General features: G+C 43.6%; 1 protein-coding gene across 3 annotated transcripts in view; it reads left to right on the top strand.

The window, feature by feature from the left end:
- MAP2K4 (mitogen-activated protein kinase kinase 4) overlaps nt 1–14,980 on the top strand; it is a 103,641-nt gene that overhangs the window by 63,070 nt on the left and 25,591 nt on the right. For all 3 annotated transcript variants that reach the window (XM_032992085.2, XM_032992084.2, XM_042802576.1), the window contains 2 exons: nt 4,310–4,429; nt 14,625–14,744. In XM_032992085.2, the coding sequence (XP_032847976.2) occupies nt 4,310–4,429; nt 14,625–14,744 (240 nt within the window). The remainder of the gene's footprint in view (nt 1–4,309; nt 4,430–14,624; nt 14,745–14,980) is intronic.

The following is a 14,980-nucleotide window of genomic DNA, read 5'->3' as shown; positions in this document are numbered from 1 at the left end:
TGCTCTAAACTTCTCCTAAGAAAATCAGAAGCATTTCAAGATCAATTGGGTAATTGGAGAAGCTGGCCAAGGCTTACATAATAGATACATAATATTCAGCAGGATGTCAGGCCCGTGAGGTGTCCGTAAAGACCCCTGTTCTACTTGGAAAAGCCAGTAAGCTGTGGAGCCATTTCTTGTTTAGAGCACAGTGCCTCTTTTACACCATTTTGCCTTGTAGTCAGTGCTTACTCTCTCATCTGTAGCTTTAAAACAGATGTTCACATCGTTGGCTTTTACAGGTTTTCTGTGATGGCAGTCTCACAGCTGAAATATGTTGCTAAGTATCACATATCCCTGAGAGGAGAAATTTAATATTTATTTATAGCTCTATAATCTCTCCATCCTTACCTGGATGCCTGATAGCCCATACAATCCCCCCGAAATGACACAAGTGTATAAAGCTCAGTCAAGGAGCATATCCTTCCAATTTGCCATATGACTTCTGAGGAGAAGTCTTGGGGCTTTTTGCAAGCTGGCTTTATTGCAAATCATCATTTCCATTCTTTGCACAATTAGGTACCCTCTCCCAGGTTAACTCATTGTTTATTGTGGAGAATTTTCTGTTTCACTCATCTGTTTGAGTAGCTGGCTGAGAGTTGGGGAAACCAGTGCTCCAAGCCCTGGTGGTAATACACTGGGAAAGGAGTGAATGAGTAAGGGCTAAAAGGAAATGCTGAGAGAGAGTAAAAACCTTATTATAGGAGGTGGGAAGCGAATTGTGATCAGTGGAAGACTGATATACTTCTGTCAGCAGTAAATGTGTTTCAGATAGGTAGATAAATATTCTGATTGCTTCAGCAGTGAGGACGAGACTTTTCCCTGCTGATTTGGTGTCCTCAGCCCCTGTCACCTCCCGGGAGCACCAGTGCTCTGGTGGCATTGCCAAGCACTGCTGTTCTGTGCGTCCTGCTGAGAACACACGTGAGCCCTGTGCCTAGGACACCACTGTATTGCCTCACAACTCAAGGAATCGGTTTTCAGTTTGGTGTCTATAGCTTTCTTTTTTTGTTTTCCCTTTTTTTTAAAAAAAAAAAAAATCTGGTTGCTACCCACTGCACCTTAATCTTTTTGTGTGTGTATTGGGGCTGGGTGATGTCTCTTCTGTTTTGGGTCCAGTTTCTGGGATCTGTCTGGCTTAGGTTTGAGGGTGGTCTAATCCACAGCATAGTTTATCCTTTTGCTGTTGATGCTGCTGATGCTTCCCAGGGCATAGTTTTCAGAACTCTTGTTCCTGATATCAGAAGGCTTTGTTCTAACCTGTGTTTGTATTAAAAGGGCTGGAGAATTTTCTCCTGGATGATTTGATGCAGTTTAAGTTTGAGGACAACAAGGAACCATTAAAAAAGCGATTCTCCATAAACTTCTACTACAAAACTCACTTTTTCCATATGTGGCTTGTTTGGTCATGTCAGTGACTACATGCAGTAGAGTGACCAGGCTGAGAGGTGTAAGACCTGAAGCTAAGTCAGACCTGTCCATCCCTATCTTAAATGGTGTCTTCAGGCTGTTGCCTCACCTCGTGTCTTCCTTCCTTGCCACCTCCCATGTTCTTGTGGGAGTCTGTCTGTGGTAGCTGCTGCAGTGTCTTGCACTCTGCCTTGGAGTTAGGTGGCAGATCATCATTACAGCTCACGTGTTGTTTGGGCAGTGGCTGCTGTTGACTTCAGTCACCTCTTGCTGTTTCTTCCTTGTGTTGCTGGTGAACACTCGTTCCTTAGCTGGTGAATTAATTGGGACTGCTGGCCTGCAGCTGACTCCCTGGTGCACTCTAACTAAACCAAGCCATGTTTTCCAGCCTGGGCTGACCCCATCTTAGTGCTGTGCTGCAGGCTGCTCCCAGTAGTCTTCCCCTCCTCTTGAATTTGCCAGTCTCCAACATTCTCGTATGAGACCTCCCAATCTTGCATCACATCATTACCTTCACTTCCTGAAGCAGTGTTTGTTGAGGAGTTCCTGCTAGCTTCTCGAGGTGTCCTTTGGCTCCTGTGTCTGTCTGGATGCTCTGCCCTATAGCTGACCCAGTATCTGTCCTCTGGGTCCTCTGCCTGCCCTTTCTTTTTCTCCCTGTGTTTGGAAAAGGAGGAATCTTTGGGTTTGGTGGTGTTCTGGGAAAATCACTTTCTCCGAACATATATTTCACATACTTTCCAGAGTTGGAAAGGTAACAGCAGGGAAGGAAACATCAGAGGTGGGAGGAGGTGCTTTTGGGGAAATTGTGGAGTTTGAGGAGCATGCTGCAGGAATGGCTTTGACAAGATTGTGCAGATGCAAGGGGAATGCAGAGGCAGGCTGGGGAGATTCCCGGATGTTCAAGAAAGGGGCTTTTTGGAGGTAGATACAGAGTTGACACAGAAATGAGATGGTGAGTTACAATATGGAGAAAAGCTCCTTTTGGTGTTGCTCCTCACTGAAGAGGTGAACTTTTCAGAGTAGGTAGCATCTCAGTGAGAGGCTAAACTATTCCTCACACGTCCCACCATGGTGGCTTTGGCATTCATCGTCTTCTATTGAGGTCAGAGCAATGGCATTACCATTTCACACAGTGCTGGTGGTGTGCCACCTAGAAAGAGGCATTCAGTCTGCTCAGCAGAATGTTGTAGGGCATTATATGGTGTAGATGCAAGACAAAGAAATAATCGGACTCATCAGGCTTTCTTCAGTGACATGTCTGAACTTCTGTAAGACAGACTTGAACCAGTGACCTAGAGGTGAAGCATTACTAGTCTGTTGAGCCACCTTCTTGCTCTGTTTGTGACTACAAAATCCCACCCACTTAGTGGCATCGCAGGGTGTGGATGTTACAGATTGTGGGTTTGCTGGGCAAGTCTCTTGCCAGATTTCCCAAGTACTCTAGAATTCACTGAGAGGGAAAAGGGCATTATGAACATGACAATTATTTACTGGTCTAGGCCAAACTAGAGCTACTAGAACATTAAGAACGAATGATGAAATACCAAAATATCAGGATACACCAAAGGTAAGGACAATTATAGTGTCAATACTGTCCTCATTTTGTGTGGGTCATCACAAAATAGTCTTAAGGTACATAATCATGCACTGTTTCTCAAATGGTGTTATATGAATGGTCAGCCTTGAAAGTACCTTCATATACTTAGCCTTGTGCTTGCTAATGTGTGGGGTCTTGATGCCACCAGCAGTTGCTCACTGGGCAAAAGCCTCAGTGGGAGTGGGTGCTGGTATCTTGTAGATTTTTCCTACAACCTTGAATAATTTTTCTTTCTTAGATAGCCATATAGTTTTTCTCCTCAAGGAGGGTCCAGGCTACCTCTGTGGCTTTGGACTTCTTGCCAAATATTTTTTTTCTTGTTTTTTTTAAAATGATTTTTCAACATGAGTCACACCTTTGGGATCACAGTTTCCTCACCTGTGATTCAGGGAACTCATTAATTAGTGTAAGATGTTAAATATGTCTGTGAGATCACAGGAAAAACTGTGGATGGTCTTCTCCATCCTTCATTTATCAAGCTGCATGTTTGAAAATGTACAGTTTTCTATATTCAAACTTGCATTGTTCTTTCAAGACCAAATGAGACTTGATATATATTGTGTATATATGTAGTATGTGTATACATATATATATTTATTATACACATAGTATATATTTTATATACATATACATGTCAAGTATCTTTTATATAGTGTTAATGTTCCTAGGCCAGTACTAGGTAAAGAATTGTTAGTCATATGAGAAGAGCTCACAGGATTGTTCCCCACAATTAGCATTACCAGAGCAATGTGTTCCCTCAGTTATGTCATGGACACTTTTCACTGTGCCAGCCATAGTGGAGGCATGGTAGAAGGAGCCTTTTTGTCTTCTGTGCTTGCCTTAGAAATTTTAAACATGATGTTCCTTGGTTAAATTTCAAAACAGCCTTCAAACCCCATCCAACATGGCCAAGAACTGTGTGAGAATTTGTTTTGAAATGAAGGACTGAAATTGTTGCTTAACTGTAGTTTTCAATGAAATCTCTGCTCTTTAATTTCATTCTGATATTTGATCTGAAAATGTTGATTTTCATGAGAGGACTGGGGATTTTATAGTCTGAGTTAAATGGCTTTAGGATTTTTCAGTTATATTTCTTATTTGAGAACACAGCTTAATTCTCTGAAGTGTGTTTGAGCATGCCTTGGGGATTGCCTGCTCAGCCTTGGGTTTGGGGTCCCTGACATGTTTCTCCAGAAGCAGGTCTGAGGATACAGTAATGGCTTGTAAGTGATAAAGTCTCTGCCACTCTTCCTCTTTCAGAGAATTCGGTCGACAGTGGATGAAAAAGAACAGAAGCAGCTTCTGATGGACCTTGATGTAGTAATGCGAAGCAGTGACTGCCCGTATATTGTTCAGTTTTATGGCGCGCTCTTCAGAGAGGTGGGCACTCCGAACTTGCTTCATTCATAGCAAAGTTTGGTTTTCATATTATTATTATTAATTATTATTATTATTATTTGCAGTTTCCAACTTGCAATAAGGAGGAGAAAATTTATGTTAGGTTTCTTAGCTCTCCATTTTTCATCAAGGGTATTTAACCAGAAGACCTAGACATCCGTGTGCTGCTGAGCACATACATGCTATTCCCATTCATTGTTATGTCTCTCTGTGTATTTCAGTCTCTCCTTCCCTGCTTTTCTTCTGTCTTGATGAGCTCCCCGATGCAAAGCATGTGCTGCTGGCTGGGCGCAGCTCTGCAGCACAGTGCTTGGACACAGATGTGATTTATGTCAGTGGTTGTGAGATGTGACCATGTGGGGGACCTGTATGCCTGTAATAAAGGTGGCTGCCGTGAGTCACAGCTCCCCATAAGGTTATCTGATGGATATGTGTGTGTATGTATCCAGACTGTGTCAGAGACTCCCAGTTGACATACATCTGCCTTGAAGTGGTTTGTACCTGCAGATACGTTAGAACACAAGGGCAATCATGCTGGTTCAGACCAAAACTCCTAATGGGATGTTCTGTCTCTGGCAGTGGCCCACAAGATCTGCTTGTTGAAGCATGTGTGATACTTTGCCAGAGCCTTCAAACATATGTAGCTGAGTGTCTTCTGAGCTAGATGTGCTGTCTTTGTGCTCAGTGACTCTCCCTGAATTTCGTTTCCACAAAAGTGTTCCGTTTCCCCTTGAATACATGTACATTTTTTTGCATCCATGGTGCTTCCTGAGAGGCACTTCCTTTGGTTGTCCACCCCTATCACCTTGATTCATTATGAATTTTCATCCTGCTGTTTTGAGTGGTGCCCCTAGTGCTTCCCCTAGCTTTTGTATTTGAAGAAGTGATAAACAGTTGGTCTTTACCCATCTTCTCCAGGCCACTGAGAATTCTGTGGAGAGTTGCCATATTCCCCCTATGTCATGTCTTACCCAGCCTGATGAGTGCCAAGCTGTCATACGCAGAAGCCCTTCCAGGCCTTTGATCATATTTCTTGCAGTTCTCTGCATATTTTCCAGTTCTGCTCTGTCCTCTTGGGACAGTGACCAAAATTGCGTGACTGTTCTTGAAAGGAGCACTATCTGCAGTAGCTAGCATAGGGGCTGTAATTTTGCTTGGCCCTTTTATGCACAAAGGTATCATGAGCTGAGGTTATCCAACATGATGATTCTATGAGTGCTTCCAAGTGAAGAACAGAATTAAAGCATTGAAAGCTATGTCAGTTGACCACCATTAATCCTGACATACTTTAGCTGTTTATGGCCATGCATATGTTGTTAATCACTGCATGTCTGTGATTGTTTTAATATTTACTTACTGTAATTTAATGTAGATATGCCTCAGGGCCACAGAATGTATCCTTATACCTCCTTGTGCTTTGCCCAGGGACTGCCATTGCTATCTAACTTCAAATGACCAGTAAAAACTGTTGGGAAGCTGGCCTTCTCCAGGCAGACTGGACAGTCTTATGCTACGGTTGGAGGCCAGTCATCAGGCTGAGCTGAGTCTGTTCAGAACAGGCACAGAAATAGGAATATATTGCCGGTGAGCAGCACTGAATTGCAAGCACTTGGTCCATTTGCAAGAACAAGAGTTTTGGAGAAGATGAGTGTCAAAACCTGACTACTGCATCCCCTTCCTCCGGAGAGCAGCAGCTCCTGCAGCTCTCCTGCAGGTGTGGATTATTCCTCCTCCTGTAATTGCTCTGCTGCTGAAGCTGTCACAGTGTAGGGGGATAGACATGTAGCCTTGCCTGTTTTCCACTACTTCAGCACAAATCCAGTACTCAAGGGAAGAAGGAAAATAGAGACCTACTGGCAGCTAGTCATCTTTGCGTATTATCGGGCATAGCAGCCTTAACAGAGTCTTGTGGGGCTTTACTGGGGAACTGTTAGAGAAAGAAGGTCAGTATTGTAATTAAAGCCCAAAACTGGGACTGAATATTTAATTTCTGCTTCTAGAGAGTCTGCTTCTGTAATTTTGCCAGGTCACTCCTCTGGCTTTTAAATCTTAGTCTCTAAAATAAGGATAATCCTTCCTTTTCCCATGCTCTGCTTTTTCTTATCTGTTTAAACATGAAGCCATTTGGTCTAGGAGGCCAAATGTTCACACAGTACAAGCTCCTACCAAGTGTGGAGCCTCAGCCTTGGCTGAAAATTTCCAGCTTTGCTGAAATACAGATGATAAGGCTGTCAGCTGGTGTGAAGAAAAGTCTCTGGGCAAGACAGTGTCTTGCCAGCTGCTGATGAGCAACGTGTTCAGAGCTGTTCAAGCCTGTCACCTCTCTGCAGCTCTAGGCACATCCCAAGAGGTAAGTACAAATACATAAATAGTATAAAACCCAACCTTGATCAGCACTCAGATGTCAGCCTGGCTTCTGCTGCACCCTTTGTCTTGTACAAAAAACCTGTCCTCCTGCAGCCGGACAGGGGTCCTTCTGTGCTCTGTCTGGAAAAGGTTTCAGTAAGGTAACTTCTGAATTATATCATGCTGGTCCCTGGAATCCTCTTTTCCCCCTACCTCAGCATCAGTGTTACTTGCTTCTGAGATGAAAGGAGCCTTCCCCTCTGCTCAGTCCCTTACTGCTAAGGTGATGTTGCAAGCCACGTACCCCAGATGTGCACAGGATGAGCTGGTATGCTTGGATAAGGGTTTCGGTCTTGTCATATTAATTACATGTTCTATATTAATTACATCTTTTAAAGCTAGGAAAATATGACAACAGAGAAGCACAGAAAGGGAAAAAAAGAATTTCACCAGTGTGTTTGAACCTGTCTTGCTGCACCATCCCCTGGAGTATAGGAACTCATGGGACATTGCTAAAGACTGAACCTCTCCCAGGAAGTCCTACATCAAAGCTTGTATAAACAAAGTTCGTTTCTGTAGTGTTTCGAGGTGAAAAGTAAGGAAATAAGTTCCAAAAGGCAGATCTTCTTGGAACTGCCTGTTCTGAGCCAGGATTCAGATGGAGCTACAGATGGATAGTCTTCTGCCTGCTCTTAAAAAGTGAAAGACTTCAATTTGAGCCTTTACAGAGGAGCTTAAAAGTTGAGTAGGTGGTGCTCACAATCAGATGATTGGCAAGAAGATTATAGCAGCTTCAGGAACAGCAGCAGGGCAGCTGGGCTGTTTTGAAAGGCAGGTAGCTTTTTCAGAAGAGTGAGCTGTTGATGCAGAGCAGTAGAGCTAAGCTCTTGAAACTTGACAGTTTGGGGAGTGGGAGTAGTAAACCAAATTGGACAAAACTGTTCAAGGTGATATTTTGAAGACAGACAAGTATCCCAGCTTGCAGTCTGGCAAGTAGCTGTAAACAGGCGAGTTACTGTGGCAGCCTCTATGACTATGAAAAGTTTGATTTGGAAAGGCAAAAAATACTACACAAATGCATCTACCTAGTTGTATTCTGTCTCACTTGCTCAGCAGCACTTTCTGATAGGGGAAGTCTTCTCTGGGAACTGCTCCTGCTTGTACCTCATCAGGCAGCATTTTAACACATGGTGTTTGCTTCTTATTCTTCAATCGTATGGGACATCCTTCTATTATGTATGTCTATGTATATATAATGTAGTTTTTGCATTATTACACATTACAAGTTGATTGCTGGGTACAGGAGTTTACTTGAGTTTATCAGCATCCATTAGATGAGATTAAATTGCCTGTTTAATGAAACAAGAACAAAGCTGAAAAAGTAGAAGACAGCGTTTCAGCCTTTGCATGGAGTCGGGCTTCATTACACCGATGCCAATTAGTGCATGTGCTGGAGTTGGGTCCTCTGTGGGACAGCACTCCGCTCACTCCTGCTTTCATTGAGGATGCTGTGACCGTGTTGCGCCTCCCCATGATGTTACAGCACCCTTCATTCTTCTAGTGCAGCTGTTGAGGGGACTGCTCTATTGGTTTTCAAATGATCCTAGATAGGAAAAAAATGAACCTTTTTTTTTTTTTTTTCAATAGCAGAAGGAATCCCTGAACACTGATGTAATGTGTGGCAGTTGATTAAATGGTTTTCATGTCCACAGCCTGACTTTTTAACAGAAGAGAGAAGAAAGTTTCATCTAGTAAAGGCTGGAGAATGAAGAGAATCAGAAAGAAAGATCTGGAGGAGGGTGCAGAAGGAGTAGTTACACCACTGGCTGCATTCCTGGTTACACTGGCTACAGAAGGGATTTGTTTGCTGATGAATTATAAAATCATTGAATTATGGAATGGTTTGGGTTGGAATGGACCTTTGAAGATCATAGAATCCAATGCCCCTGCATGGGCAGGTACATCTTTCACTTGATCAGATTGCCCAGAGCCCTGTCCAACCTGACCTTGAACACTTACAGCGATGGGACATCCATAACTTCTCTGGGCAACCTGCTCCAGTGTCCTGCCACCCTCATTGTAAAAGATGTTTTTGGTTTTGTTTTGTTTTGTTTTTGTTTTTTTTTTTTTTTTTTGTCCAAACTGAATCTACCCTCTTTGAGTTTAAATCCATTGCCCCTTGTCCTGTCACTGCAGGCTCTTATAAAAAGTCTTTCCCCATCTTTATTACAAGCTCTCTTTAAGTACTGAAAGGTTGCAGTAAGGTCTTCCTGGAGCCTTCTCTAGGCCGAACAACTCTTTCAGCCTGTCCTCATAGGAGAGCTGTTCCATCCCTCTGATCGTTTTGGTGTCCCTCCTCTGGACCCACTCTAACAGGTCCATGTGCTGGGGTCCCCAGAGCTGGACACAGCACTGCAGGGGGTTTCTCACCAGAGCAAAGTAGAGGGGGACAGTTACCTCCCACAACCTGCTGGCCACACTTTTCTTGATGGAGACGGTGTTGGCTTTCTGGGCTGCAAGTGCACATTACCAGTTCATGCCCAATTTTCCATCCATCAGCATCCCCAAGTCCTCTACAGGGCTGCTCTTGATCCTTTCATCCCCCAGTCTGTACTGATTCTGGGGGTTGACCCGACCCAGGTGCAGGGCTTTGCACTTGGCCTTGTTAACTTTGGGATTCACACTGGCCTCATTAAGCCAGTTGGTTTCTCCACACGGCATCAGTGCGAGCCCTGACTCCTGCAAATGCACACAGAGTTTTCCATGTCAATCGTCAGAGATGCTGTATTGAAGAGGATCTGGTTACTTGTGTCCGTTTGTTACCTGCCAAAACAGTACTTGCTAGGTAGGGGGAGAGAAGAAAGATGATTGCTAAGGATTCTGCAGAGATTTCACTTGAGTCACTTTCTTCTAGTGAGAAGAGAGGAGTGTTGGACTGAGCTGTAGGACTGTGCTGGGCAACCCCGGGACTTTCACCCCGAGTGTTGCTATTCAGAGGGTTTTTAGGTCTGAAAAAACCCCAGGTCTTCTTTTCTTGCATTTCTGCTGGAAGCTTTACAGCTAATCTAGTTTGAGATAGTACCTGTAAGGCTGGGAATGTTTGGTTAATTATCATAACCACACTAACTGCTCTTTCAAAGTAATTGTTCCCGTTACTTTTCTTCTCAAGAGGGGAAGAGTCAAAAAGCCTTGTCTGACTTTGGGTCTCAGCAGTGACTCCTACACAGTGAGAGTGTAGCCAAGCCAAGTTTAAACCAACAAGCTCAATAGTTGATAAAATTATTCAATGAAAAATTAATTGCAATTTGCAAAATGTGCCTGGGAAGCCAGGTAAATTAGCTTGTGGGGAGCTTCTGCTATTAGGAGAGAAGAGCTCATATGGATGTGCCAGTAGCACAGAGCTGATGTTGGTGTGAATCGTGGTTGTATTCTTGGTCAGTTGATACAAGGTGTTTGCTCTCTTTGCTACCAATGCATAACACTCTATTCTCATGGAAATATTTGGCTGTTCTGGCATTACTTGAGGCGTCTGTCCCCATAATTAGTCCCTGGTCCATAGGAAAAGTGTCCTCTGTGTCATGTAGGGATATGTGAGGGTGATGACATTCTTCATTCTCTCTCAGTAGTGTAGGTGCAACTTGCATAAGACGTTGGCCGCTCCCTGCAGTGTGCTAATTTGGTATCACAGAATGGTGGATGCTGGAAGGGGCCTCCAGAGGTCACCTTGTCCAACTCCCATGCTCAGGCAGGGCCACGTCCAGATGGCTTTTGAATATCTCCAGGGGTGGAGATTTCACAGCCTCTTGGGGCAACCTGTGCCAGTGCTCATTCACCCTCACAGTGAAAAAGCATTTCCTCATGTTCAGAGGGAACCTCCTGTGTGTCAGTTTGTACCCACTGCCTCTGGTCCTGTCACTGGGTACCACTGAAAAGAGCCTGGCTTCGTCCTCTGTGTATCTTCCTTCAGGTATTTCTATACATTGATGAGGTCCACCGGAGCCTTCTCCAGGCTCCCTCAGTTCCAGCTCAGGCTTTCCTCACAGGAGAGATGCTCCAGTCCTTCAGTCATCGTAGTGATCCTTTACTGGAGTCTCTGCAGTATGACTATGTCTGTCTCATACTGGGGAACCCAGCACTGGACACAGCACTCCAGGTGTGCCCTCACCAGTGCTGAGTCAAGGGGAAGGTTCACCTCCCTCAATCTGCTGGCAGTGCTTTGCCTAATGCAGCCCAGGGTACTGCTAGCCTTCTTTGCAGCAAGGGCACATTGTTGGCTCATGCACAACTTGGTGTCCACCAGGACTCCCAGGTCATTTTCTGCCAAGCTGTGTTCCAGCTGGGTGATATCTTTGTGACATGCTTGGGTGTCGATGGGGAACTCAAGACTGCATTGAGAACTTGAGGCATTCCAGTTGCTGGTTAAGCAGTTTTTGTGTATGTGCTGGAGATGATCAGTGATATTTTGAATGAAATGTGCATGGTATTCCTGGATATGTTTTGGAATGCCTACAAGATGTGCATTAGCATCTGGTAATTTAATACCCAGTAAGGACTAAAATATATTCTTTGGAAGAAAAACTCTAATGGGAAGAGAAAACTAAAATGCTTTTGTTATAATCAGAAATCAAACTGACTTAAGAACATAAATTACAGATAAACTTTCATTAAGATGGTTTTTGTCCTCACAATTCACAATGGAGAATAACTTTCCCAGGCACATCAGCACTTTTTTACCTTTGATCGGCAAGGGGCTTGGGTGACCAGTTGCCCCTGCCAGTTTTTCTTTTTCTTCTCAAATTCATCAACTTTGCCAATAGGTAAGTCCTTTCAAGTCCCAGGAAGAGTTAAGAACCTGTAGAGTTTTGAATCTTGCTACCAGCCTTAATGAAGCTGCATAATTGACAAAGTTTGTCATTTTTTTTCGTTGATCTTGCTGACGAATTCATGTTGATCGCCTAGATTTTTATATTACCAGATCAATGAATGCCCACATCCATTATTTCTATATGGCATATAGTTCAGAAGACCAAGTAAACCAAGTCTTTCCTCTGGTGCTTTTGATCATGTACAGGTTTTAGGGTTTTTTTTATGCTTAAATTAACATTGGATAGCAATTTATTATACTTGTTTGAGTTTTCGGTAACACACCCATCCCAAACCCACAGATGCAGAAAGTATATTGTGAAGCTTTTATTACAATAATGGCTTTAATAAGGTTGCCATTTGTTTCACTTCAGTTTGCTTTTGCTGTATAAACACCAGCCATTGTAACCTGGGTGTCTGAAGACACAATATGGGTGCGATTGGACATAAATACAAGGCTGGAGGTGGTCAGTGATATTCTGGAATTCTTGAACTAATCAAATCCCTTGCAGTCTTAAGTTCAATAGCACAGGAATGTAGCACAGTACCAATTTGTTAGGTAAAGCTGGTCAAAACAGAAGCAATATTTTGAATCATCCTACAGCCAGTAGAACAAGTCCATGTTTGCTTTCACTGCAGATAGCTTGTAAGGGTCTGGTGTGGTTCCAGTTTCCCTTTATTTATGTTCATCACTATTGCTGAATCCACACTGCTTTATCTGAGCTACTCTCGATAACATGGAAGTGCCTCAACTGCACTTTCCATTTGTTGCCAGTGCTGAAAAGGGAAATTTTCTGCATATGTCGCCTCATTTAATTTCTACAGTTTAAATCTGAACAGGTCCTCAGCCAAATTCATCCATAGCTAATCTTCTGTTCTCTAACAGCCTGAGCTCACCTTTCCTCATGTCTTCTGAAATGCTGGTCGTGCCCTCTTCCCGCTGTGCTGCACTTGCTGCTTTCACCACGGTGTCCCTGCTTCTGTTTTCAGCGCAGCGCCTTTTTGATCAGTCTTCTGCTTTGTTTGGGGTGAAAGGCATGTTTTCTGGGCTCAGGCTTGTAGCAGCCATGGGTGGATGACATCAGCTCCCACGCTACATTGTGCTGATGTGAAAAGCCTGGTCCTAAATGAGCAGTGTAAAATGGGGCTGCCCATTGCTCTGAACTCACAGTCTTACTCCCCAGCCAGCCCACCAGTGGCTCAGCCCTTCCTAGGAAATTAGATCCCCTCTTCTCGGGGGGAAGAGGTTCTCCTCTTGGAGGCAGCATCCCTCCTTTGTCAGGAGGCGGCGATGGCTTCACTGTCATTGAAGCAGCATCATCTGTAATGCTGGTGGCACGCGGAACACTTCCTGGCGGTTTGCTGTCAGTATTGCTGAAAACAGCCTTGCATGTGGGTGAGCAGCCCAGGAGCAAGCTGGGTGGCACCGCTGCCTCCACCGATAGCAGCGTGTGGTGTTTGACGACGACTTTACTGGGCACTTTTGTTCCCACTAAACCAGGCATTTGGACATGGAGGCATCTTGGCAGGTGCGGTTCCTTGCTTTGTGTTTCACAGGAGGTAATTTTGAGTGGCAGAAAAGCCCATTTTGGCCTCAAAACCTGTGGTTCTACAAGCTTTTCCATCAGCTAAATATAACTTGAGAATTGCTCCTGACCCTCATGAGCGCTGGGAGATTGCTTCAAACAGAAGTGACTTGGGTGTGCAGGATGGGAGCACAGGGCTTTGCCACAGCTCCAGCATATCTATACCCTAGGTTTTTTTCCTGCTTTCATTTCTGTGTGTTAACACAGGGTTTGGTTGGTTTGTGTTTTGTCTGGCTGGGAAAAGTCTACTTTACCTAGGATAATTACTTGGGGGATTTTCTCCTCTCTTTGTTGCTCCTTATATTACAGGAGTGTGCAGCTCAGCCACAACCAGCCCAGGGCACCCCTACCTGCACAAGCTGCTGCTCCTTACACAACTGTTTCAGGTGGCATTTAGCCAGGATGAGACAAACATACTAATCAACTCCATTCTGCATATAGCTTTTGACAGCTAATGCAGTTTAAACAGTCATTGTGATACAGCCTGTAGAAGATAGGGATGAGTATGTTGTTTCTGGTGAGGACAGGCCTAGTTATACTGTTTTAGTATTATTTCTAGCAACAAAGAGTTGACTGAAGTGCATGGGAGTCTACAGAAATAGCTCACACAAAGCCTTCTGTCATCTTCAACTAGAGCTAAAATGTTAAAAATAAATTGAAATAACTAAGATCAATCCATGGGTAAGCTGTCCATCACTATATGGTAGATACATACTAAACTGAAAGATGAGGTCCTCCTCTATTATGGGGATACATTTCTCATCCCCAGTGAATCCATTGTGAGCAGGTTGATTCACAGATCTCAGGAGAGTTTGATAGATAGTCATGTTATTCTCCTATGGTAGTTAAGCTGAGCATGGTTTAACACAGATACTAGTATGTTTTACAATTTTCTGCATTTAAATTGCAACAAAATTGCAATTAAATCAACAGAACCCCCCACATACTTGAGTTTATTTTCATTATCTCTTGCTTAGATGATATCTCTGAATGTTGTGTGAAATGTCTTCTGTCCTCTTCAGCGTAGTCCTAAACTGAAGGGATTTTTTTTTTTTGTCTTACTGTGCATGTTGGTGTTTCACTGTGCCTGCAGCCTTCTGGAGAGCCAAACAGTTTTTGAAACTAGGATCAGGCGTCTAAAATGTAATATCAAGTCTGAGCTGGTTAGCTAGATGCCTCTACTGGTGAATGGAGTGGGGGAGAGGTGTGTATAGGGGAGAGTTTTCTGTTGCTAAAATTAATCAAGATGAATTCTATCCTTCCTGTCAAATCCATGGTGCTGTTAAAGTATTTTATTGGATTCAAGGGATCTCTTTATGCTCTCTGGGCTTTTGTTTCTTGTTTTTATCTTGAAAGTAACAGGGATTCTCTTCTCTTTCCAGGGTGACTGTTGGATCTGTATGGAGCTCATGTCTACCTCGTTTGATAAGTTTTACAAATATGTATATAGTGTATTAGATGATGTTATTCCAGAAGAAATCCTAGGCAAAATCACTTTAGCTGTGAGTATTTTGTTAAATCTTTTTCTGTATGTTTTTGAAGCTAATGTGAAAAATTCAGATCTCTTTCACTCACATGTGAGAAAGTTGGTTGATCTGCGTGCAGAACTGCTGCTGTTGTATTGCACCACACTTCTAATGATCCTTGAGTGTACTCTGACTTTTCCACAGCATATTGCATGATGGAAAAGCAGGTTCTGGGGTCTGTAATCAGTTCGTAAAGAGACCCCAGGACCAGC

The sequence above is a fragment of the Tyto alba genome, unplaced genomic scaffold (genome assembly GCF_018691265.1).
Source record: "Tyto alba isolate M040663 unplaced genomic scaffold, T.alba_DEE_v4.0 Super-Scaffold_39, whole genome shotgun sequence".
NCBI classification, from domain to species: domain Eukaryota; kingdom Metazoa; phylum Chordata; class Aves; order Strigiformes; family Tytonidae; genus Tyto; species Tyto alba.
The sequence above is the reverse complement of the archived record's forward strand: the minus strand, read 5'-3'. Positions and strand labels throughout refer to the sequence as shown.